General features: G+C 34.1%; 1 protein-coding gene across 1 annotated transcript; it reads right to left on the bottom strand.

Annotated features, from left to right (window-relative positions):
• Positions 1–198: 198 nt before the first annotated feature.
• On the bottom strand, positions 199–10,242 carry LOC141397685 (ubiquitin-conjugating enzyme E2 N). Its single transcript, XM_073974318.1, has 2 exons — positions 10,040–10,242; positions 199–1,712 (listed from the first exon to the last, which is right to left on the bottom strand). The coding sequence occupies exon 2, from the start codon at positions 1,553–1,555 to the stop codon at positions 1,100–1,102; it is 456 nt and encodes a 151-aa protein (XP_073830419.1). The 5' UTR covers positions 1,556–1,712; positions 10,040–10,242; the 3' UTR covers positions 199–1,099.
• Between the last annotated feature and the right edge of the window lie 17,495 nt (positions 10,243–27,737).

The following is a 27,737-nucleotide window of genomic DNA, read 5'->3' as shown; positions in this document are numbered from 1 at the left end:
ACATACAAAAGCGTTTACCGCACCACACCCCTGCAGTGTCCTGCACGATTTCGTCATTTTTAGAATTTGTTTGTATATTTTATTTCGGAAAAATTCAAATTTTGTCCATTGGGCCCCATACGACCCTGACGACATCACACATTGTCAACAAGTGCTTTGTCAACTTACAGACACACACTGAAAATAAAAAGAAGAATCTTTTTTGTTTTTTTATAATTGTTTTTATTTAAATATTTAGTTTTTTGTTTTCGTTTTTTTAATTAATAATTTTAAGATTGTTTTGTTTTTAGGTGTAATTGAAAATTAAAAAAGGGGAAATTATACATATCATTTGAATACACAATATAGATTCTAAATTTCATGAGGTTGTTGTATAAAGTGAAAAATGAGAAGAGTTGTTCTCTTTAGGAAATTATTTTGGATGTGATTTTCAATGCAACGAAGAAAATAGAAAGAGAAACAATATATTTTGTTAATGATTGGGCAGAGGAAAAGGTGTTTGTGGTGGCGGTGTTAAGGTAATATATGTTGTTCTTGTTTTTATTGTTATTTTGTTGTTTTGCAAGCTTTAAAAGTAAAACAAAGGGAATACTTTATATAATAATAATCATTATCGACATCATCATCAGGTGTTGGGGAAATAAATAAGTTTGCAGTATTGCATTTTTTTTTGTTTTCTTCTTCTTTACAATTCACGACGTAATACAATTTCCTCAAAAAAGTTTTGTTGTTGTAAACCCATAATCATTTCTCTACATTGTTTTTAATATGCTTAAGGAGTTGTTTTTATTTATTTATTTTTTTATATCAAACACCTTGCGCCTGCTCTTCATTTGTTTCAAAGTCAAAATAAAAATAATAAACTACAAAAATTACCCCCCTCAGTTTCGAATTACTAAGCAACTTCCAATCCAATTACAATTCAGTGTCACCAGAGTAGGTGGTGTGTTGTTGTATCCATTATTCTTTCTATATATAATAAACTTTCTTTATCCCCCGACCAGCAGACCGAAAATTTTTCTTAATACGCTCCTTCTTCTCTTCCTCCATCATCTTCTCGCTTAGTTTCATTTCTATACATATCTGCGGTATTGCTACTTCAGTCTTCGACAGCATACTTTTGGGTCCATTCTCGTGCATTTTTAATGGCCTCAGCCTCATTGACTTTCCATAATTCAGCGACATCATTGGCCAAAGGATCATCGGGATTTGGAGCGCTAAGCAGTGCCTGAATCGACAACAAAATGGTGCGAATTTGTAAGGCAGGACTCCACTTATCCTTAAGTACATCCAAACAGATACGACCTAAACGATCAATATTTGGATGATAGATTTTTGTGATAAATCTAACTTTTGGTGCCGACATTGGATAGTCTTCGGGCAAAAAGAGTTCCAATTTAAAGATGCCACCTTCGAATGGTGAATCCGTTGGACCTGTTACAATGACATGGAAATATCGTGCATTGTTTTCATCGGGAATGGCATTGATACCCGGTACGGGTTCTTGCATTAAACGTTGTGTTTCCTTGATAATGCGACGGGGTAAGCTGGACATGTTTGTTAAATTTGTTGGGTTTTATGCTTCTAATTAAAAAAATAATATTTTTTGTTTGGATATCACCTTCTCCACACTTTCTGCCTCGGTGTTCAACTTCTATCCGAATGATGGATGCACTGTAGCAGTGACTGCTTCAATTATATTATTGGAAACACTGTAAGTAAATAAAGAAAATTGAGAGAAACAAAAACATTGGTTAATCACAACTTGGGTATTAAACTGAGATTGTATTAGGATGCACCGTAATATTTGAAGTAATATTTATCTAAATACAAGCATGCGTAAATAAACGTAAGGGCGTAAATAAATGAATCTTGAATCAGAAAGCAATTCGAAGTCAAAGTACCACCCATTGCCATCGCCCTTGTAATAAGAAACCCATAATTAACATACATATGCTTCCTCGAAAAGGGATAGGGATATTTTCAAATACAAAATGTACCTTTATCTTAACACTTAATACTACGTCCACAATTTTTGGTGGAGAAATTTTCAATTTACATCAAAAATATAAAATTTAGAATATCCTTAATCGGGAGCTGATATTTGGGGGCTATTTAAAATTTCAGAATTTTTATTTTTTTATTTATTAATCAACTTTACAATAATTCTAAGCCATCGGCCCAATTAAAATGAATTATATTACATATTTGTATGTTATCACTACTCAAGAGTGCATATGAAACTTTATATATATGAAAAAAAATCCTATAGTTACGAAAATACTTAAAGCCATCAGGCAAAAAATTCATACAAATATTTATATTCCCACTCAAAGTAATTAAAAAATCTAGCAGAAGAAACATAATAAACTATAGAAAATAATATGCAAAAATCATATAAAGATTAACTGACACTTAAAAAATGAGATCATTTAAAAACAAAAGGAAAACATTCCAATCTGACGATGGAAAGATCTAATCAGTCTAAGTGATGCAGAAGATGTCTTGAGAAAGCTGCCAGTGATACATATATTAAATACCTTGAAATTGTTAGGTAAAACATTATAAAGAAGCGCTACTCTAACTAGGAATGATCTATCCATTAGATAAGCAACACTAGAGATATTCAATTGATTTCTTCTAGTAGAGGACATGGTAGAACAAGAAAAGGTAGCAGCAATACCCAGCTGACTGAACTGGGTTGTAGTGTTAGTGTCAAATTCCATTCGACATTTTATGTATTTATTTCTATGTTCGATGTATATTAGGGATATATATTTTTGAAGAACAAATGTATTCATCAGAAAAAAAAACTATTTCCCATAAAGACGGCTTCATATCATTGACATGTAACCTCCTCCAAGTTCGAACGATAAGCCGCGCAGTAAATCACCGCTTGTAGAGGCGATACAACGTTTGTTAATATGTGAGGTATTTTGTTAAAATTTAAAAAATAAAGCCCTAATAAACATGTGCTTCTCTGATTTCTAAAACAAAACATTGAAACAGCTTCTCCTTTTTCTATGAATTTCCAGCGACCCCAAACTTTTCTGCAAGAATTCTACTTTCTGCGAGAATTTATGCATTTAGTGGAATGATGTGGAACCATAAAAATTGAAAATGTAACGAATTTTCATTCATGTTTTCCAAAATATTCAACCAAATGTGAAAAATTATTAGTTTTTTAAATTCAAATAATTTATAGACATTTCCTTGTTTTGTTTACAAATACAACTGGCAGTAACGTTACAAACAAAAACAAATTCCTTTGTGGTTGTTGTTCGAGTTGTATTTGTTGTAGTATTAACTTTACCTTGTATTTGTTCTACCATGAGTAGAGGAGGAGAAATTGAACAAAGTAATTAAAAATTTAGGACATTGGTTACGAATCAACTCATGGTAGAACATTGTACCATGGAATCAACTTATAAAAAACAAAAGTTATCGAAGTCTGATATAACTGGGAAAAAGAGGCTCCTAGAAATTTAACGACATAAGACGTGATGTGAACACGTCTGTTAACGCCGTAAACATAGCGATTTACTTCCATTTTGGGCCGGAAACTTTGATAACTTTAAAATATCAGAAATTTTGAATGCAGCAGTTGTTTGACCAATACAAACCCTAGATTTCAAATTACATAAGATTTAGACCGAAAAAATCTGAAAAGTATGCAAAGTTTTAGTTAGACTGGTCAACTACAACTGTGTTAAAAATGAGTTACCAGATTTGAACTTAACGGACACAAAAGCAAGTTAAGTAAAACACTGTAAATATCGATAAAAAAAAACTTCAAATTATATAAAATCGAGTGTTGGACAGGTGCAAATCTCTGAAAAAATATATTTTTCACAAGCAAATTTTCGGAACTTCAGATAGTCATATCTCGGAAAGTAAGTACTTCCCCATAAACGTTATATCCATATACAGTGATGGCCACTGTAAGATATTTTTTGAAAGTGAAATTAAGTATTTTTTGCAATCATTTTTATTTTTATGCTTCAAAAATAAGAAAATAAAAAGATTTTGCTCGATATACAACAACAATTATGAACAAATTTGAAAACCCGCCTTAAAATTTAATGGTCAAAACATAAAACATATGCAACTGAACCAAATCACATGCAAAAAATCTTCAATATTTTGTAAAATATTTTTTTTAATGATTCAAATCATTTCCCTTTATTTTGGGAAGTCTAAAAGTGAGTAAAATTTTTAAAGTGATATCAGTCATACGTACTTCACCGGTGGGGTGGCGGGTAATAGGGGAGAAACATGAACATGGGTGCAAGAGTAAAAAACTTCGGAAATAATGGAAATTTCTTAACATTTTTCGATTTCATAAAATTCGGAGTTTAGGGTGCAGATATATTGTTTATTATCAAAAGTCAGAACTCTGTGTCTCGAAAACAGCTGACCCACAGTGGATGCGCACAGTGACAAAAATAAAATAAAAAATCATGTCATCATTTTAAGAATTTAATGCAAATCTCTTCTAAACATTCCAAACATGACTAAAGGCCTGGGTACATAAGCTGCTTTGCCATGTATTCAAAATTGAGGAAAATGTTTGTATTGTAAGCGAGTTTCTGAAACAGTGGACTATTTATTATTCACGTATTATGTTGACTGCTTTAGTAGACTTCCTAAGCATCGTTTTCCTACTTATTACAATTCCACTAATTTGCAATGGTTACCAAATATTTTAGTTTTAATTTAATATTGGCCAAAATGAAAATATTTAATATAGAAGTATGGATTTGCTTAAATGTTTAGTTACTTTCCAAGCATCTGCAAGAATCGCCACTTGTACAAAATTGAAGGCAAGGGTCAGATGTTGAATTAATATTTTTGTAATATTTCGAAATATTTTTATTATCCACTCTTATATGTACTGTGGTGGCCAATACATTTGCAACAAAATTACATGTTGTAGAAAAAAAGCTGTGTATTAAAATTGTTGTTGTTGTTGTAGGGCACAAAACGGAAATTGAGATTCTCCTATAATTTTTTATTGTTGGGAATATGAAATGTGGCACAATTTGTGAGAAAATTTGTTCAAAATGAAACTCCTCATGTGTACGGATTAAGGATTATTACATCCTTCGAAGGGACAATTGCCCCAAAAGTATGAATTTCCTTTAAGAAATTCCCTTTTTATCAAACAGAAAAAGTTGAAACACGATCAAGATCATCCCATATGGAAATTTTACAGGTTTTCTGAGCATTTCATGTCTTAAGAATTTATTAACAGGACATAACACCCGGAATTTTGTCGCTACAGTACAGTAAAGTTATATTTATAGATGACCAATTTTCTAGGTTTTACGATCCAGTGTACGGTGGATTTGTCAATATAAGCACTATAACTGCCATTACAACTAATTAATATCCTCTTGATGATCTTAGAAACAGATTTAGTTTCATTTTGTTCAAAAATATCAAACATTTTTCACACAGTTCCAAAAGGGATCTCCGGATCTCAAATGGAATAATTCGAATTACAAATAAAACAATTGGAATTACAAATTGAATTATCGAATTACAATGAAATGTTACGAATTACAACTAAAATGTTTCGAATTACATCTGAAAAAGGTGTATATATTAAATGTGTGCGGAAAAATATCGGAGCAAGTTGAGTTGAGTCGCTCACCTAAAACTTTTTTCTTTAAATTGTAAGTAGTCGGCCATCTGCCTGTATGTTCAATATAACGTTTTTTGTGCTATTAGCGATTTCTGAAAGAACAAGTTTTGGGGCTATTCACTTTATAAAATATTTTTCTTTTTTTGGACACCCTAATGTTGGACCATTCGTTTTTGTTTTAGCTTCTTCAGATCGATCGATTTAATGAATTCCGAAAATCTCATTATTAAATATAAATATTGCAACATAAGAGGAATCGAAAGAAACGAAACAAAAACATATTAGAAAACACTACAGAAGTGAGAATTGTGAAAATATTGTGTTTAAAGAAAGATTTTTTGTGCGAAAAGTTAATTTTTATTGGAATTTAAATTTTTCTATTCTTTCTCTAATCGAGGTGCAAAGTAATCAACATAATACCCTAGACAGACGGCATAGTTAATTTGCATTAAAAATGTCCTAATTTGAATTAATTTTTCGCCCTGACAGACGATAGTATCTGCATTTGTGAAACAGCTGTTTGTGTTGTTTGTTTGTACCCAGCAGACCATTTCATAAAGCTTAACAAAAGTTCGCCAAAATATGCGAAACAAATACACTTTCTACCTTTGATCTTTTCACCACGATGAAGCAAAAATAAATTTAATTTATTCGCGATATTTTTGAGTCTTTTTAATATTATAAAAAGATTGCAAAACTTTAAAAAACATTTGAGGAAGATATAATTTTCGATAGAATTGGTATGGTGGGTAATGAAATTTTTTGTGAAAATAAAAATTTGAAAAAGGGATTTGTTAGAAGGCGTGAAAACGATTAGCTGCTATTCTACTCGCGAAAGACCACTACTTATTTTGAAGAAACGCGAAAATTGCTGATTTGCTTTCCATTTTTATTTTCTTAAACATTTGGCAAAAGACAATTGATTTTCAACAGGATTGCCATATTGAAATTGCTAAATTCAGTTTAAATTTCCTTTGATTTTGTGCATTAAGAATGTGGATAATGCACGAATTAATTTGAATTAAGGCAGTTAATGCAAATTAACGCTGCCGTCTGTCTAGGGTATAACATTAAAAAATACGTTGTTTAAGTTCTTTATTATTTTGTTTTCTTTTACCTCTTTTAATTTATCATTGGTAAGCCAGGTGCCACGAAAAAATTATGTGGCAATACTTTGTTAATAACACTGCTCAACAAAATTGAAAAAGTTGAATGTTTCAGACGAAGTTGCAGTTGTTTCTAGATGAAATCGGTGAGTTATTTTCAAATCCGGTCCCTGTTTTTCTCCATCAGCTCTTGTTTTTGAGATATAGCTCAAAATCGTTTTCTACGAGTTTAACCCAGACTTTCGTTATTTTCGGTTACAAACAAATATTTTTTGGTGGGTTTTTCGACATTAATATATTATATGCAAATATGCAATTTTTACAAGGTCCGTCGTATATTTTCTATATTTTTTGATATATACGCACCATTACTATTTCAAAAATGATTTTTATCGAGCGTACAACATCTTCTTAATATATTAATGTCGGAAAACTCACAAAAAATATTTGTTTATATCCGAAAATAACGAAAGTCTGGGTTAAACTCGTTAAAACCGATTTTGAGCTATATCTCAAAAACAAGAGCTGAAGGAGAAAAACCGGGACCGGATTTGAAAATAGCTCGCCGATTTCATCTAGAAACAACTGCAACTTCGGTTGAAACAAAAGGACTGTTGACCAGTGTAATTGGTTTCGTTGATTGAGAAATAATGGAAATGTGCGAATTTTTTAAAATAAAATTATCAAAAATATGAATTTAAATGTGATTTTGTTAATAAAACAATAATTTTATTATTTTTAAGTGTTTCTGGAGTGTTTTAAAGTGACATGTTTCAAAAAAAATACAATTCCACTTGAGAAACCAAAAGTCGTTTCATTCCGAAAAAAATCATTTTTCGGTTTCCGAAGAAGCTAAATACGGAATCAATTCCACTTTCGATCGGAATTGGTTTTTGTGACATGCCTGTAAATAATATAAAGTACCAAAAATGGATGGTAACCCTATATGGAGACAGTGGTCAAAAGTGGACCAATATCACATTTCTTTATAAGGTGGTGTTCTGAACTCTGAATTCATTATTAGAACTTATTCGTTTTGAATATTTGGTTAAAATCTGCCGAAATAAAATGAGACATAGATCATATAAGAAGTATACTAAATCATGGACCAATACGGACAATTCTTCTCGGAGAGGTTTACTATGAAATAAAAACTCCTGGCACCGGATTACGACAATTTCGGTGGAACAATGTGTAGCAGTAAAATACTTCAATTCAGGATGATTCGTTACATGGGAACCAAGCGAAAACTTGGACCTAGGACTGTAATATTTTTGTTACAGTGTTTTCAGGTCACTAGAACCCATTGGTAAAAATTTCAGTTTGATATACTGATATTTGTTGCAGCTTATTTATTATTCATTTCTGCCATTTTCCCGTTCCCGTACTTTTGAAAAAATGTGTATGTGGAACTCATTTCTGACAATTCGTTCTTTTGCAATTTGTTTCAATTAAAAAAGTACGGGAACGGAGCTATATTGTTGTCAACAGAGGGTCTCAGTTCAAAACGAGTCATATACCTACAAAATCGTGGATAGGAAAATTCGACTTTTCGACTCTCTCGATAACTTCGCAAGTAAAAAGTATTTGCAAGTTCTTCCAAGTACTTGCAACTACTTCTCATTTCGGCATAAATAGAATACTCTACCAGCTGGCGGAGAAATCTGAAATGTTTACCACAGGTAGATCTTTACGTCCTGATTACAAAAATGTAAAGTTTGTTGGGTGAAGTCCATACTTCCCGAGATATGGGCCCCCGAAATTCCGAAAATTCCCTTGTTAAAGTAAGAAAAAAATTTAAATTAAAAAAATGTTTTCGTGCCCTAAATTGTCCATGGGAGAAAGTCTAAAATCCCCGGCCGAAGGCAGGCTACTTAGAAAAAACTTACAATTTAAAAAAAAATTTCAGATTTTTTCCGTCAGCTGGTAGAGTATTCAATTTGTTCCCTCATTTCTTTTTTATTGAACAAGTTTGTTATCGAATGGCATTTCGAACAACAGACCAATTGATTTTTAAGTCGAAAATACATCCAAAGTTTGAGTATTTTTGCGCCATTTCTATTAAAAGAATAAAAGACTAAGATGAATATAGTTCGATTTTTTTATTCTTTTATCAGAAATCACACCAAACTTTACTCAATCTTTGGATGTGTTTCCGGCTTTAGGATTTTGAAACATAAAAATACCTTGGATTTGTAATTTTTTCACAGTCATATTTGGCAACCCTGATAAGGAGTGATTAATTTTATAAAATTCTTTTACAATTGACGCTCTGCCCAACAGAATTAAACCAATAAATATGTTCACAAGATTATAATATTAAACACAAGATTATAATAAACACAATTTTGTTCACCAAAATGTTAAAGAAAATTGTATGATTTTCTTTGTTAGACCCCCGTATACAAATCTAATTAGTCACTTCTTCCGATGTTTCGTTGTTGTGTTTTTTCTTTTTGCGTAGAAACCAATAACAATTGTTTGGAACAAGGGTGAGGAGAGAAAACCCAACTCAACAGCAATAACAACGATGTATAAAATGTAACATAACAAAGGAGATGGATGGTTGGTTGTTGTCTGACAACGAATATTCCAGAAAAGTAAACAAAAAGAAAACATTAAAAATGTTTTTAATATTTCTTAAGAACAAAATAAATAATTACTTTTAAAAGGAAATTTTTTTGCCGATTTTACAATAACAGCACGTACTTCTGGCAGAGGGGAGCTTCACAGGAAAAAAGTAAGCAACATAGGAGAAAAATAGTGTAGGAATCACGTATGCAATACTTTGTTGTTGCCGTGATTCCACCACATAATTTGTCTTTTTAAAATAATCCTCATAAAATAATTTTATTGGTTTCTTGATTTTTACCAAAAAAATCACTTTACAAATCTCAATATTGGAAGCCTCACAACATTGTTGTAATACCATTAATTATGCGGGGGGTGGACAAGCAACGATATTTCTCGAAATCAATAATTTCTCTATTGATTTTTCGCTAAAATGTTCCCTTTTTTCAACACCAATAAATGTTAATATTAAATCCACGGAATTAAATTATTTTCTGCAAAATATCTTCATTTTTCCATGAACTGTTAAATATTCGCATTTACCGACTCCACCGAGTGTCCAACTAACAAAACTCTCACATAAATTGTGCCGTCATGAATGACCATGTTTCTTTTTGCTGTGCAATTTTTTCCATCTACTACTTCACGTATTTCACATTCGATTTTTGTTTCTTATATTTCTCGTATACTACAATAATTGGACGCCTACACTTACCACTACTTTATGTGGTTTTTTGTTATGAACATTTAGCGCAAATAATTAAAATTTATTAAAATAATTTTGATGTTCTTTCGTTCACACTTTGGAATTGGACTTTTTTTAATATTCACGAACGCACCACGAATTTTTTCTTTTATTCTTTTGTATTTTAGCTGTCAACCTCTCATTTTCTCTGTGTGAGTGTCATGATTGTGAGTAGTTGGTACCCAGTGTTGGAAAAAACAGTGTTGGTAAACGTTTAACTTATTCGCTCTTTAATCTATTACATATGTATACAAAACTTGTGCAATTGACTAATTTTAATGTTTAATTTATTAATAAATATGAAATATTATTAAATTATATGTAAATAAGGAATAAAAAAAAAATAGTAAGAAAATGGGAAATGAAATATTGTTTTAATTTTTAAATTTTTAAGATTTTGACTAATGTTGTTTTAAGCCGAAAACACGTTCGAAGACGGAAACATAATAAATGTAGATGCATCCATGGCCCAATTACAGGTCCTCCAGACCTGATTTGAGCTGTCAAAATTCAAATATGTCATTTGAATTCGCTGTGAGGTATAGAAATGTCAAACTGAACAGAAACAGGTAAAAAGAAAACAAATTAATTTAATGTTGTACCAGTAAAATGTAAACTTTTGTTGCGTTTTGTATGAGAATTTAAAAATGTAAAAAAACTACTGGCCTGTTCCCGTACTTTATAAAGTGGTAAAAGTCGTAAACGTTTTTCATATAAATTTTGTGTACGGGAACGCAAAATGTGTAAAAGTGGTAAAAATTGTAAAAACTTTTTTGTTCTGGAACAGAGCTTACGTCTCCACATTGCCTCCATGGGCAAATATGGAATGTTTTTATTTCGTGTCATATGACATTGATAGATAGTGTAAACTACCTCTAACTACGGTAACAACTTTTCTCGGAAAATATTTTGTATGTATCTACCTGAATCGAAAGAAAATAAATTTGCCTGGTATCACACATGGAAACGTGACATTTTTGGCGCCGGCGATCATATATTTTGGGTAAATAAAAAAGTATTTTGCAATTTATTAATTTTTCCTCAAACATCGTATAGTATTCATATGAAAAATGTTATTTAAAATCAAAACAAGCAAGTCACCGCCAATTGTTTTTGTTAAAAATGATTGTATTGTGTCAAATGAAATGTCAAATATCAAGCCGAATACTAATTTCAAATTTAAACAATTTTTAACTTCGGCGCCTGAAATCTTGCTTCGTTGTGGGGTGTGTTCTATTGAAAACAGTACAATTTAATTTCTCGCTTTCACGCCAAGCAAGCGGAGCAAGCAACAAAAATCCACTGTGTTTCTACCTTTAAGCAGTCATAAAAGAATAAAGAAAAATTCGAACTATATTTGCAATTTTTTTTTCTAAAGTTTGGCGTCAATTCTGAAAAAAGAATAAAGAAAAAATCCAAAAAATGACGCAAATCTTTACTTCGTCGTTGAAGGGCAAACCTCAAGTTGAAGTACATCCAACGTTTGAATGAAGTTTTGCATAATTTCTGTTAAAAGAATAAAAGACCAAGAGCAGCATAGTTCGCCTGCTTCTGATAAAATAATAAAAAAGAAAAGGGCCACCCAGTTTGTAATTTGCTCGGCCTTTATTCTTTAATTTTCAGAAATGAAGAAAGAAAGCAGGCGAGGCAGCATATGTATCCAGGCCTTTAATAATTTAGTGTCGCACTTTTAAAAAAACAAGCTACAAAACAGCTAACAGCTTATTAAAATTTTTTTTGTTATGGCTTCATCTGTCAAAACCGTGTTGACATGCAGAGTTGATATTTATTATTGATCAAAAAATTCAACTCTGTTTTGTTTTCATTTCAACATTTCGTTCTTCTTCTTCTTTGTTTACTCATCCGTTATCATTCATCAAAACAATTTTGACGTTTTAAGCCATAGCGACAGTGTTGTATTTTTTTGGCGATTCTCATACCTGGCCTACCTATGAATTATTGTACCATGCGTCCAGCAACCACAGAATATTTTGTGGTTGCCTGATGACTGACAAAAATGAACGGTCACACTGGCAAGGAACCGATTATTTGAGCAAAACTGACAGTCAAAACTGATCGTGTGAACCCCACTTTAGTTGTAAAATAAAACACATTATCCTGTCAAAGTTAAAATCATCAGCGGGAAATCGGTATCTGGAATCAAATGATTATATAATGTAATAAATAGGTACATCCATATTTCAAAATGAGAGTACCCTTTGTCCCACATCATATTTCCATTCATCTTTTTTGATTCAATTATAAAATGTATTGGGATTTAGTCCCTGTTTTTGTAAAAGTTTTTATTCTTCTCACACGAATTGTCAAATTTTGTAGATCGATTTACTCGCCTCAGCGCAAATGTAGAGCTCTGATATTTAAAAGAGGAATTCTTAACTATATATGGAACGCGTCTACGAAACATTAGGTCCGTATGTCATATGGGGGCTGAGCTATGGATGCCTGAATTATTACGAATATAGACGAACGAACAAAAAATAGTTACAAAAACAGGGGGTTAATTTACTAAAAAAACACTAATGGTCTGTTTCTCTAAAGCTGGGTACACATTGTCAGTTTTGAATGTCGATATTTCGCAATTATCGATAACTGTCAAACCGTCCAGCAACCACAAAACATTTTGCGGTTGCATGATGAATGACAAAAATGAACGGCCACACTAGCAAGCAACAACAAAGCTGTCATTCAAAACTGACAATGTGTACCCAGCTTAAGACGATTCGAATTCAAATTCGTTCGAATTACTACCAAAAATCTGTTGTTGTAGCAAATGTTTGTTTGATTGAAAATAAAAACATTCTAATATTTTTCAAAACAAACAAGTTTGGTAGTATTTCGAACGAATTTGAATTCGAATCGTCTTAGTGAAACAGCCCATAATTCACTTTATCAACTAGAGCGACCCACACTGAAATATACTTACTTACTTAGTTGGCCCATTACAGAACATTTGTTCCATAGACCGAACTAATGGGTACTCTACACGATATGTTTTTTACATATGAGTTGTCACTTTGCATATACATTTTGTATTGGAGAAGTGACAACTCATATGGAAAAAACATATCGTGTAAAGTACACATAAGAAAAGATCTCCATTCCTCTCTGTTTTTCGCTTGACTTTTTGGAATACCGCGCCTTTTCATTTCTTCATCCACTTGTATGCTCCATCGAAGCTTAGGCCTGCCGATTCTGCGTGCACCGCCATGTGGCATGTATTCATGCGCCATTTTAGCGGGTTCATCGTCGCTCATTCTCATGATATGGCCTAGCCAACGCAATCGTTGCATCTCGATACGTTTAACTATATTTGCATGTCTTTGTATAGCTTATATAGCTCGTGGTTCATACGACGTCGATATTCACCGTCAACGCAAATCGGCCCGTAGATCTTTCGAAGAATTTTCCTCTCAAACACACCAAGCACTGCCTTACCTGCTTGCGCAAGTACCCATGCTTCGGAGCCATACATTATCACGGGTAGTATCAGCGTTTTGTATAGTGTTATTTTTGTTTGACGAGATGTGGCTTTGTTTTTAAATTGCTTACTTAGGCCATAGTAGCATCTGTTGGCCAATACAATTCTTCTTCTTATTTCACAACTGATGTTGTTTGTTGTGTTAATGGCAGTGCCGAGGTAGACGAAGTCTTTAACTACCTCAAAATTATAGGTACCAACTTCCACAGTTGGTCCGAGCTCAATGGACGCCTTGCGCGTCGACACCATCAATTTGGTCTTTTCGCCGTTTACCGCAAGACCCACTTTCGCAGATTCTGCTTCGACCTTCCTAAAGATATCAGTTACTTCCTTTACTGATCGTCCCATGATGTCTATGTCATCAGCATAGGCAAGTAACATGTGGCTATTGGTGTAAATTGTGCCATTTCTTTTGACATTTGCATCTCGTATTACATTTTCCAGCAAAATGTTGTCTGAAACCTCTTTTGGTACAAGGTTCTTTCCAATTTTAACTGAGGACCTAGTATCAGTTAAAGTCATCTTACAAAGCCGGATGAGCTTTGCGGGGATACCAAATTCAGACATTGCGTGGAATACCTTTGATCGGAGGGGACTGTCGAATGCTGCTTTATAATAGACAAAAAGGTGAAATGTGTCGATCTGCATCTCTTGGGTCTTCTCTAGGATTTGCCGCAGGGTAAATATCTGGTCAATGGTGGACTTGCCAGGTCTAAAGCAACAACCAATTATTTCGTTGACCATTGGCTTTAGTCGTTCGCACAATATCCCTGACACTATTTTATAGGCAATAGGGAGAAGACTTATGCCCCTATAGTTGGAGCATACAGTCTTATCTCCTTTCTTGTGGACGGGACATAGGATGCTCAGGTTCCAATCGTCGGGTACGCGTTCTTCCTGCCAGATGGTGCTACTAGCTGATGCATACACCTTATCAGCGCGTCGCCTCCGGTTTTAAACAGCTCGGTTCTTTCCAACATGATCAATTTGGTTTCTTGTTTTCTGATCTGGAGACAGCCAGGTGCCCTTATGAATATCGAGATGATTAAATCTGGTACTGCTAACTACCATGTTTTTTGCAGCTGCAAAGTCTATCAGCCTCATACCATTGTCAGATGTTTCACTGTGGAGACTGAATTTCCCGACTGTTGGGCCAAAGATATTCTCCTTTCCAATTTTGGCATTAAAATCGCCTAGAATGATTTTAATGTCATGGGCAGGGCAACGGTCATATGTTTCTTCTAATCGCTCGTAAAATATATCTTTGGTCTGTTCGTCCTTTTCTTCAGTGGGAGCATGAGCGCAAATAAAGCTGATGTTGAAGAATTTAGCTTTTATTCGAATTGCAGCAAGTCTTTCATTCACTGGGGTGAAGCTGGATACCAGATGTTTTAGTCTCCGACTAACTACGAATCCGCAACCAAACTCATGCTTTACGTCATGGCAGCTATAATATAGTGCGTCACCTTTAGGTGTTGTTGTGACGCCTGTCCCAATCCATCGTATTTCCTGTATGGCAGTAATATCGGCCTTGTACTTTTCAAGTACGTCTGCCAATGCGAAGACTGCACCTTCTCTATAAAGAGTGCAAACATTCCAGGTGCAGATTCGCAGATCATGGTCCTTAAAACGTTTGCGGGGTTCGTCAACTTTAGAGGGGTTTGTTTTTCTTTTCTTTCGTTTTTTCATAGTAGGATGTTTTTTCTAGGGGAGGGTTACTAACCCGACGCCCAAGCCCAAGTTTTTAACGTTCTTAAGGCCTGCGTACATAAGCTGCCTTGCCTGCTTACCTTGCTTACTTCTGATAAAAGAATAAAAAAGAAAAGGGCAACCCAGTTCGAAATTTCCTCGGCCTTCTTTATTCTTTTATTTTTATTATGTCAAAAATTAAGCAGGAAAGCAAGGCAATAAGGCAGAGCAGCTTATGTACGCAGGCCTTTATGGGTGAACGCGCGGCACATGTTAGCTCACTACCTTTAACGGGTGTTAAAAGCAGTTCCCCAGGTGACACCACGGGGAGGTCAGTGTTCACTTGAGATGAAAGAGGGACCAAGATAAATCCTGGGCTTTGCCATGTTAAAGCCGGTCAAGACCGTTGCTTGGTATCATTCATCCCCTACGTCACACTGAAATATAGCCCAGAAAAAACTGCAAAAAAAATCAAGCTGCTTTTCTCGCAAAAACAACCAAACAGAACAACAAATAATAATCCATGAAAGTCCGTATTTATATTAGGCAATTTTCCTTGCGGCAAATGTCAGTTGGTATGAGAGAGAGGTGAGATATATGGTAACCCTTTGCCTCCCAACACCCTCTCACCAACAAACTGACAATTGCCGCAAGGAAAAATGTCGAATGTAAATATGGACTATCAATGTATAGAAACATTACTCCAAAGACATAAATACAACAAGATAAGACATTTTTTTGCTATCAGTCTTCAGTGAATGGCTTTTGAAGTTAACATAATGTTATATTACGATATGGTGATATAACATTTTTTTCTTTTATACATTTTTACGTATTTAACCGAATTTACCGATCCAATTGACATAGAATTATTCTTGAATAGATCCTTGAATTCATAAATTTCGTTTCTGATACCATTACATGAAATGTTCCTCCTTGGTTGCGATTTTGAATTAACTGCAACCTGTTAAGGGTAATGTTTCTATACAAAGTTTCGTAAACATTTTTTTGTTGCATGCATTTTGTCTAGTCTTAGTTGTATTTATGTCTTTGATTACTCTTAACAGAAACAATGCAGGTTGCAGGTAATTTAAAATCGCAATCTAGGAGGAACATTTCATGCAATAGTAACAGAAACGAAATTTATAAATTCAAGGATCTATTCCAGAAGAATTTCATGTCAATTGGATCGTTAAATTCGGTTAAATAAGTACAAAACGTATAAAAGGAAATAATGTTATTTAACCATAGGCCTGTTCGATAATTTCGCAAGTAAAAAGAATTTGCAAGGTTTTGCAACTACTTGCAAGTACTTCCCATTTCTCTTTTACTGATCAAGCATTTTGTAAAAGTTTGTACAAATTTTTACAAACTTTTGAGTTATAGTACCTCATGTCATAAAATTATATTTGGTGTTTCTTTGTACTTACTAAATGTTGCTGAAACAATTTTTTCAGCAACTTTTCCTTTATACAATTGTCAAAATTTGAAACATTAGTAATAATTAGTACTAATTATCAAGTAAAAAGGCACACCTATTATGTTAAATTCAACAAAGACATAGAACTGTAAAGATTGGACATAGTGCATAATGCAGTTAAATTTTACTATTAAACCATAGAGGGTGTTTGTGTATAACAGACAACCAAAGACATAGAACTGTAAAGATTGGACATAGTGCATAATGCAGTTCAATTTTACTATTAAACCATAGAGGGTGTTTGTGTATAACAGACAACTAACAGAACACGACGGCAAAAAACAGGTATAACATAATGTTATGTCACCATATTGGAACATAACATTATGTTAGACCTCCAGCGCCATCTGCCGATGTATAGTAGCAATGTAAATGTCCCATCTTGTTATATTTTATGTCTTTGAGACAACTAACAGAACATGACGGCAACAAAAACAAGTATAACATAATTTTATGTCACCATATTGGAACATAACATTATGTTAGACCTCCAGCACCATCTGCCGATGTATAGTAGCAATGTAAATGTCCCATCTTGTTATATTTTATGTCTTTGAATTCAAAAGCCATTCACAGAAGAATGATAGCAAAAAATGTCTTATCTTCCCAGCAAACCAAATGTCGCAAAAGTCGGATGTCCGACACATCTAAACAATTTCGGAAGCAAAATCGTTCAGATTTCGTTCCGATTTCTATACGATTTTTCGTAGGGGAATTCGTTCCGATTTCGGAGAGAATGTCGGATGTAAATTTCCCCTCGAATATGCTAATGTTTTTCTTCCGATTTCGTTACGAATTCGGATCGATATGTCGGAATCAAATTTCCCTTTACCACCTCTTGTATATATCTAATAAGCAACATTTTAGTTTGTTGTCGGAAAATAAAATGGCTGGTTATAAAATTCGCATATACAATTTTTAAATATTTTAAATATAAATGCAACATATAATAATTCAAGCTAGTGTTGAAAGACTCTACATATTCGTACAAAAAGTTTACATTGTTCTACAATAACTACAAAATGATAACAACAGTGAAACCACAGTTTATACAGTTGGACACTAACCACCTGTAGTGGAAATCTGTAACTCATTTTTTGAGTTACCGACAAAAATCGGTAAAATTAAAACTTAAAATTATAAATGAAAAGTATCAATAAAAGTTTACAACACTGTTGCTATCGGTAGGACTTAGCGACCACTTTATTTTGGTTGTTAACTTACCGAAAATTTTCGATAATTACCGAAATTATAAGCATTTTAATTTTACCGATTTCTGTCGTTAACTCGAAAAATGAGTTACAGAATTCCACTACTGATTGTTATGTTATAGTACGGTTACACTAGAGTTTTTTTTGGCGGGTTAACCCACTTCATGAGGATTTATTTGACGTTTGCGCTATGGAATTGACACTTGAAACCCAAACCCACTGGGTTAATCCGGTATAGTTTACACGGGGTATTAGTTGTCAAAAACATTATTGTGATTTAAAATACAAAGAAACTCAAATCACAATAATATGCCTGTTCGATAACTTCGCAAGTAAAAAGTATTTGCAAGTTCTTGCAACTGCTTCTCATTTCTCTTTTATTGAACAAGTTTGTTATCGAACAGCATTTTGTAAAAGTTTGTAAAAATTTGTACAAACTTTTGGGTTATCGAACAGACCTAATATAAAATCTATTATGTTTGTTGTCAAAAGTTGTTAACAGAACTCTAAATGGACGACCTTCCATAGTCCCAATTTACATTAGGCGAGTTTACTTGCGGCAATTGTCAGTTTGATGGAGAAAGAGGTGAGGTATATGGTAACCCTTTGCCTCTCAACACCCTCTCTCACCCACAAACTGACAATTGCCGCAAGTAAACTCGCCTAATGTAAATTGGGACATAGGCCTTGAGTGAAACCATTAAGCCGGAAGCACATCTAACGTTTGAGTAAAGTTTGGGTTCATTTCTGGTATAAGAATAAAGAAAAAAATCGAACTTGGCTGCAGTTTTCTTTTATTCATATAACAGAAATGAAGCCAAACTTTACTCAAACGTTGGATGTGCTTCCGGTATTAGATACATTTGAAATTACAATATTCCAATAAAAACATAACAAAGATAAATTGATCAATAAAAAAGAGACGTCAGAGAAAAATTTTTTCCTTCGATATTCATACGAAATTATTCCAAAATCGTTCGTTTCATACGACATTATTCCGAAATCGTTCACAAATCTGTACGAAAATTCGGAGGAAAAAATCGCATTCCGAATTTCCCAAGGATTTTCTTCCGACTACGTTGCGAATTCTGAACGAAATCGATCTGATTTCGCTCCGAAATTATGTCAAGCACTTCAATACAACTTTCGTTAAGATATCGTTACGATTTCGGATCCGATGCGATGCTGACGTAGCATCCGAATTTTGTTCCTATTTCGTTACGATGTCGGTACGATTGATTTGCTGGGTTATTGTATTTTTATCTTTGCTAAATCGAGGTACACACGATCAATTTTGACTGTCGATTTTCCGAATTATCGATAACTGTCCAACCGTCAAGCAAACACAAAATATTTTGTGGTTGCCTGATGACTGACAAAAGTGAATGGCCACACCGGCAAGCAACCGACTATTTGAGCAAAACTGACCGTATGTAACTCGCTTAATACCAAAGGTGTATTAAGCAATATTAATGAATAACATCTATACTTATAAAAGCGTTCATTAATGATGTGTGACTGACTGATACTCAACGCCCAGGCTAAACGGCTAACGCTAGAATCTTGAAATTTTGGGTGAGGGTCACTCTTGGTTCGAAGGTGTCAGATAAGTCTTGGTTTTTGGAAATTTGAACTAGAACGGTACTAAATATGGTACCATTCGTATTCGGCAAACGGGAACAGCTAGAATTCTGAAATTTGGAATAAGCTAAAAAGATGTACCGACGGTTTTTTGGAAATTCGACCTATAAGTGTGCGAAAAGTACTAAAAGTTACTAAATTTAGTACCATTTGTATATATTAAACGGATGCAGCTAGAATCTTGAAATTTGATATCAAGGTTGGGAAGTGGTACCTATGGGTACGAAAAGTACTAAAGGTAGAAACACAATGAAATACGCCGCTTTATCACGCTCAGTTTTATGTAAAAGACTAAAGGCAATGTACAACCTAATTTATTATACAGCATTTGAATTAGGTAGTACTTGGCCTTTAATCTTTGACAATAAACTGAGCGTGAGAAAAGCGACTTATTTCATTCTGTTTACACCTTAAATGGTACTAAATATGGCACAATATTGATTTGGGTGAACGGATAGAGCGGCAATCCCGAAATTTAGAATTAAGATTACTTTAGGGAATTTTGGAAATTATTTATGTGTTCGAAAAATACTAAATGGTACTAAAGGCCTGCGTAGATAAGCTGCCTCGCCTGGTTGCCTTGCTTACCTACTTCATTTCTGACATAATAAAAATAAAAGAGCAGCTTATGTACGCAGGCCTTTAGTTTTGTACCATTTTGTTATTGCATGAACGATAATAGAAGGCCATGTTTATATTATAGACTTTTGCAGGGTTAACCTTCTTTTTGAGGATTTATTTGAAATATAAGCAATGGAATTGGCATTTAAACCCCAGTGGGTTTGTTAAATCCGGTTATATATAAACGTACTATAAAGATTTTTTTAATGCGCACACATTTCTGAAATTTGGTATGAGGGTAAATGGTACTTAAATTGGTCTTGGGTTTATTTTTAACAAAAATGTTTACCTTCTGAGGACAGAAACCCCTTATTAATATGTCTCAAAGAATGTGGCTCGCTGTTGATGTGCAAGTGTGAGATACGGCTGATTTTTTTTGAAAATCTAACTTATAGTACGTTTAGACTTATAAATCCACTCGATTTTAAATGTCAACCCCATAGTATATACATCGTAGTATATATCGTAGTTCTAAATCCACTGGATTTTTTGAAGTATATTGTATGGGATTGACAGTTGAAATCATAGTATAATTTCATAGTCTAATAGGCGTTTAAGTTGGTACGAACAGTAATTAAAAAATAAATATTGATTAAAATTGGTATTAGTACAACAACATTTTCGGTGTTCGCCATTTCCATATTAAATATTGTTTATTTGTTATTTATATACTTTTCGAATACGAAGTAGCGGGTACTTTTCTAGTGTTGTTAGATTTGACTCCTATGTATCTAGGATCACTCAACGAACTAGAGAAATATCTGTGGATTCCACCAAAACACTCGTTGATTTAATATTTGCAGGCTCCAATAGGATGACAAGAAGTTCGAAAGCCGAAATATGCCTTTATTTTTTTAAAGTAATAAACAATTTCTTACGTTTGGCAAAAGTGTAAACGTTATTTTGACGCGTAAAATTTTGAGTTATTTTGGTAATCATTCTTCATTTATTCCCTAATGGAACTTTGCAAGGGCCTTATATTTTCTGGATTTTAATCACCACTAAATACTTAAAAAAAAGCTATATTCATATCTTATGTGTACAATATCCCCATGTCGGTGTAATAAGGCAATTAAAAATTGTTGACAGGTGTATACTGTACACTTTATTTTCAGGCTCACTGTATGTTTTCGTCCTATTTCATGTATTCGACTCGCCAAACACAAAATTGGACAAACATTTTGATTAAATTTGATGGAACTTGATCAAGAAAAAACTTGGCAAAATTATATTGAAATCGTGGTGGTGTAGGGTATTGTATAATTATAAGAGCGGTCCCACCTGACTTTATCCTTTCCTTACTGGTTTTTAAAACGCTATATTTGGAAAAATTTTTGGACGTGTCGCATTGAAAATTAATTTGCAAACAAATAACGGTTGCATTTCAGAATATAGGTTATTTTTTGGGACAAAAAGACTCGCCTACGCATACTTTTTAAAATATATTGTACTAGCAAAATACCCGCTACTTCCCAGCAAAATATTTTGGAAGTTGTGCAATTGGAGTTATGATTTCACAACATCGTTCGATGTAGTCCAACAGAGTTATGAAAAATGTACTCCTTTCGATACATTTTATAAGCACTTGCTGTAGGTACTTACTGAGAAAATGGTCCGAAAGTTGTTAAAACCACAATGGCACCATACGTGGTGATGGAGCGCCCTATACTTTCGAACGGACCAACCGATTAGGTCCAAAATTTGGCCTTCGTAATATTATGTCCAAACTTAGTTTACGTTTCAAGATAGGCCATATCGGTCCATTCCTTCGAATACCACCCCACACAATTTTTGGAAAAGTGTAGTTTTAAGGTAGAATTAGACGTGACATAGCTAGCCATAACGCCATAACCATAGAAAACCAAAACCCAATTGGTTTCTTATGGTTATGGCTATGGCATTATGTTATGTTACTACTAATCAAATACATTGATTTCCATAGGTTTGGTTGAATCAGCTTATTGATATGGCCTTATGGGTTTATGGTTATGTCACGTCTAATTCTACCTTAAAGTGTAGTTTAGTATCGCCATAGACTAATGAAGACATAGACGTCGGAATGCTCTCACCTAGTATGTTCGAATTGAGTGTGGTAACTAAGAAACTCAATATAAAATGCCAAAAATATAAATGTTAATAAATATTTTGTTCTGGCAAAAGACTACATGGGGTTAGTTATTGATGGGAACTATATCCTCAGATAAAAATATCCAAGAAAATATTGTCATTTTCCCCAAAAATCGTCTTCGAACTTTTTTCAGTTTTCGGGTTTGAGTGACTTGACCGCGGAAAAATTGAGTGATCCGTCTGTATGTTGATTAGTCTATGGTATCGCTTTAAATTTTATTGCATTACGACTTGTATGACGGTACAAGTTTTTTTCAGGGGCGAGTCTATACTTCCTGAGAAAATGACCAAAAGCTGCACTTTTAGTGGCTGCAGCGCACGATAACTCTCCAACAGATAAGCCGATTCCGTCCAAAATTTGGACTTCGTAATATTGTGTCCAAACATAGATTAAATTCGAAGATGTTCATATCAGACCACTCCTTCGGGTACCTCCCCTACTAATGTTCAAAACTTTTCACTAAAATAGTGTGTACGAAAACGCTCAAAGGCAGTTACCGATTTGGTCCATAGATAAGGTTCGAAAATAAACTGTACATATATGTATGTCAACTCCTTCGGGTACCTCCCATACGAAACTTCGAAAAAGTCCAGTTTTAGAGCTGCCCTCTAATTACGACGGTACATGTTGTTTTAGGGGCAAGTCCAAACTTCCAGAGAAAATGGCCCGAAAGGTGTATAAAAACGCTATGGAGCAATGTGCAGAGTCTGGAGTACACAATAAGCTGCCTCGCCTGCTTACCTTGCTTTCCTGCTTCATTTCTGACATAATAAAAATAAAAGAATAAAGAATAAAAGGGCAAACCTAATTCGAAATTGCACCGGCCTTCTTTATTCTTTTATCAGAAGAAAGCAAGGCAAGCAGGCGAGGCAGCTTATGTACCCAGGCCTTTACTCTCTAACGGATCAGCCGATTAGTTCCAAAATATAATATAAGTTCAAACATGAGCCACATCGGTCCATTCCTTCGGGTACCTCCCCCACCAAAAGTTCCAAACTTTTCGCTAAATGGGTATAATTAACTTTGTGATTCCATTTGAAACAAATCGAAGTATTCGTCGGAGACACTTTTCACATAAAATTGTTCAACCTGTGGGAGTATGTGAAATGGTACTGAATAGGCCGCGGGGGTACTTCGATAGTTTTTATAGAGAAATGGTACTGAAAAAAGTACTATTGTACTGAAATTTACACCCCTGCAGTGTGGTAGTAAGTTTATATGCACGCAAGCTACAAAACAAAAACAAATCAAACAAGTAAAAAAGTAAAGATCAAAAGTTTTGCGGAAGAGATACTAAAAGGAATGGATCGACATTGACCGTTATGGAAGTGGATCTCCAGCCACAACATATGGTGCCATAGGAGGTTTTCACACTCTTCGGGCCTTTTGCTCAAGAAATATGGACTTGCCCCTTAAAAAACTTTTACCATCTTAATTGAGTCAGCGAATGCAAGTTGCTTCAACAAAAATCAAAGTGATTCGATATCAGGTCTTAAAGTGAACTTATCCGAAATTTTGTGTGGGAGGTACGGGATGGAGTGGACAAATATAGTCCATATTTGAACCTGATCTATATATTGTAGATATATTAGGATGTGTAAAGTATAGACCAATTCGGCCACTCCCTTCAAGAGTTACCGTACGAACAATTTTTCCGTACATTTTTGAACTTTTGTGGCGGAGGTACCTGAAGGAGTGTTCCGATATGGCTTATCTTCAAACTTAAACTATGTTTCTCAGGAAGTATGGACATGCCCCTGATGAAACTTATACCGTCGTATGGAGGGCAGTGAATACTAGTTGCTAAACCAAAAATCAAAGCGATTCGAGAGATGGGCCTAAACTGAACTTTTCCGAAATTTTGTGTGGGAGGTACCCGAAGGAGTGGACCTATTGAGACCATATTGAAACCTCATATAACTCTGGTAGAAAGTTTACGCTATACAAAGTATGGACCAAATCGGTCACTCCCTTCAAGAGTTATCTTGTGCACAAACTTTCCGATCATTTGCTACAAATGAATTATTAAAGAATTATTACAAAAAATACTTAAACGTCCAAGTGTTGTTGAATTAATTAAATTAAGAGTATTTTACAGAAACCACCAGTGGATGGCCGTGCACACCATTGGTATATACCAGTGTTCACCAGCGAGCTGCTACTGAGAGCAAATTATCGTAACTTTCAATCCAAAACACACGGTAATGTATGCTCAGTTGCTCTCAGTACGGGCTCAGTGAACACTGGTATATACCCTCCTTAGCCTAAAGGCTGAGGGTATAAACATTTGTTCTCTCTTGATATTTCTTTGCGTTCGGATCGTTGTTATTAGTGAAAAGGATTTTGGTTGCGTAGCCGGAAATCTCATTCAGGTAAGTATATACATATATTATATGTAATGTAAGTATATACATATGCATATTATTGATCAGGATAAAATTCTGGACCAAATTGTGGACCTATATGGGTCTAGCTATATTCGTATATTGTAATCAATCTAGCGTCTAAAATAAATAAGATAGAATGCCATACTTTTACACATTTTAGGCACATTTTTGAAACCGAACTAGCTGTAATTTGACATTTGAGGTTTTTAGTGGTCGCAACACCTCTCTACCAACACTTGTCCATATAGGTCCATAACTTGGTATAGACCCCCCATAAAATTATCTCCCGATTTTCGGTATTTTATATGTAATGTAAGTATATACATACAGTGAATCACAGTCAAAAGTACCCATTTCAGTTTCTTTCATTAAAACTGCGATTGCTAAGAATTGGTTAATGATAGCGATTTCATTCCTTTGATAATTCCCTACGCCGGGATGAAATCATGATATTGGTAGCGATCAGTAAAATTTTGCAACACTGTAAGTTCGTTTTGAAAAACATTACTCTCTGTAATAGAGGGTAATAAATGAAGTTGAGCCATTGGGGGAATAGTCCAACTCAAGCAATCAAAAGAAATATTTTACGTATAGCGGAAGCATTTTATAGAATATATTCTGTTAATTTGTGTTGGGTAATATATACAAAGGGCTTTCGACTCTGCTGTTCCACAGGGCCGTCGGGTCAGCAGTTCCACAGTACCTTATGGGGACGCGACTGAGCTTACCCCGGCCGACGACAAGAAAGATGGTTGTTGCTTTTGTTTTGCGCACCCCACTTCCAAGGATCAGTTAGAATTGTTGTTACTATTATCCTTTTCTACTTTAAAACTACTTTAAAGTATTTCACAGCTTTGAACAATTAAATTTCTTTAGGGTACTTGTTTTGTTGCTTTTGTAGCTCCATGTTTTGGCATATACCCCATAAAACGTTACCTACCGGCTCACGAATTTTAATTACATTTGTTGACCGAAATATATATGAGGAAAAGTCAAAATTTGTTAGTTTCCATGAAGCCAAGGTGTTAATATGAAATCCGTTCCATTATTTTTATAACTAAATCTAGGAAAAATGAAATAGAGATGTCGTTTTAATCAATTTTTGAATTTGCCGAAAAACAACATACGTCATCTGTCAATGTTAGTTGTTAAGTTTTTTACTGAATAAACCCTCTCTTTGAATTCAACCATCAACCCAAGCACAAGGTAATCCTGTCTTTTGTTCAACGACTAGAACGACGAAACCTAAGTACAAACTACAATTCCTAAGAAGTTCATAGTCAATCCTGATAATTTCGAATGAGATGATATTTCTAAAGGAAAAATACTAATAATACAAGATTAGTCATTTTTCAATTTCGTTATGAGATTATGACTGCTGCAATTATAAATTGGTCCTAAAACGAGCCGGATTGGTACTGGGATACCCTCTATACATCATATTTGTGGCGGAATCATTTCTTTACACGGATCATCTCGTCACTTCCATTATAAAACAGGTTTGCATTTCATTTTGCTCGTTCCTTCAAGGTACAAGGTATGTACAAATTGTCCAAAGCAACTAGTTGTAAAGAAGCAAAGCAAGTGCGTGGTTAATTCGGAAAAGTAGCTTAAAAACGAAAAAAAATACTGAATGTCCGTCAGGTTCCTTTAAGGAAACTAAATACGTGTGCTTTAAATAAATCTAATCCTGATTTCCATAACTTAGAAAGTGAAAATTCATCCAAAATAGTTGCCATCAAATTTTCTATTACACTTGAATTTTCAATTGCACAACAAATATATATGTCCGTAAAACACCTTATTAAAATTGTCGAACAAAAATCTCTCAGAAATTTCATTATTGTGGTTTGAAGTGTGGTCAGTGAAAAAACATAAAAATAAAAAAACATAACCTGCAATTCCATGTGGTTATCTCATTACGACCAAAGATTTACCTAGTGATTTACATACAGACCATCTACATAAGTATATAAACATATGTACATTCGTACATATCTGCCTAAGCACATTCAAACGGCAAGCTAAGACCCAACTCGACAAACATAAGCGGTACGTACATACATATTTTTTTCTTTCTTCGTATCACACTTCATTTCTCACTTGTCCATAATTCTCTCCATAATCCAAATATACGTGTGACCATAATATTCTCATTTCCAGTGAGAATATCACTCGTCACTTTTAATTGTAAAGTTCGAAACAAAAGGGAAAGAAGAATAAAGATCAGATGTTCCATTCCACTTGTTTCAACAAAACTACTCGTTATTTTGAGCAATAACAAAGCAAAACATTACAATTTGCGAATAATACAATTTGTTATTCGCTATTTTATCACATTTCTCTATTAATTCATAACAGAGTTTATGTTACAAAATCTGTTTATTATTTCAATTAATTTGGGAATGAATGATATGTTTAGATCTTCTCAACTGGTCAACAACTGGTAGTAACCCTCTAGTGACCTTAATAATTCTTCGTGTACATTTGAAATCACACAAATCTGAAACTCATACATAATTATAAACAAAAATCTTGGAAAGTCTGTTAATTGTTGGTTTATTTTATCAACAAAATTTGTATTCATCTTCCGACATACATTTTTCATTACGAAATCTGAACATATACACTCTATTCAGTCCATCCGCTGCCCACTCCAGAAATTGTCATTATTTTATTTTTTCCAAACCTTCCGTTCTACTATGACTGCTCTTGAAAGATTTATACGTGCCAACGTAAAATTGGTAAATTTTGAACAAGAGCTAACTGATGCCATTATCGCAGAATCTACTATATTCGCTCTGGATGTCCATCGCGAAGAATTAAAGGCGATATGGGGAACGATTAAAAGTTTATATGAAAAGTGCATTGAAGTACTTGATAACCAGGAAGATGGTGGAGCGGACGGCGGAGAAGACGAAGACGATAAAGATTCCACCGAAGACAATACCCTGACTAGCATAAATGCCAGGTACCATGCTTCTTATGAGACTTATGTCAAAATAGTTTCCA

This window comes from Musca autumnalis, unplaced genomic scaffold (assembly GCF_047663935.1).
Source record: "Musca autumnalis isolate F117 unplaced genomic scaffold, ASM4766393v1 scaffold_3, whole genome shotgun sequence".
Classification (NCBI taxonomy): domain Eukaryota; kingdom Metazoa; phylum Arthropoda; class Insecta; order Diptera; family Muscidae; genus Musca; species Musca autumnalis.
The sequence above is the reverse complement of the archived record's forward strand: the minus strand, read 5'-3'. Positions and strand labels throughout refer to the sequence as shown.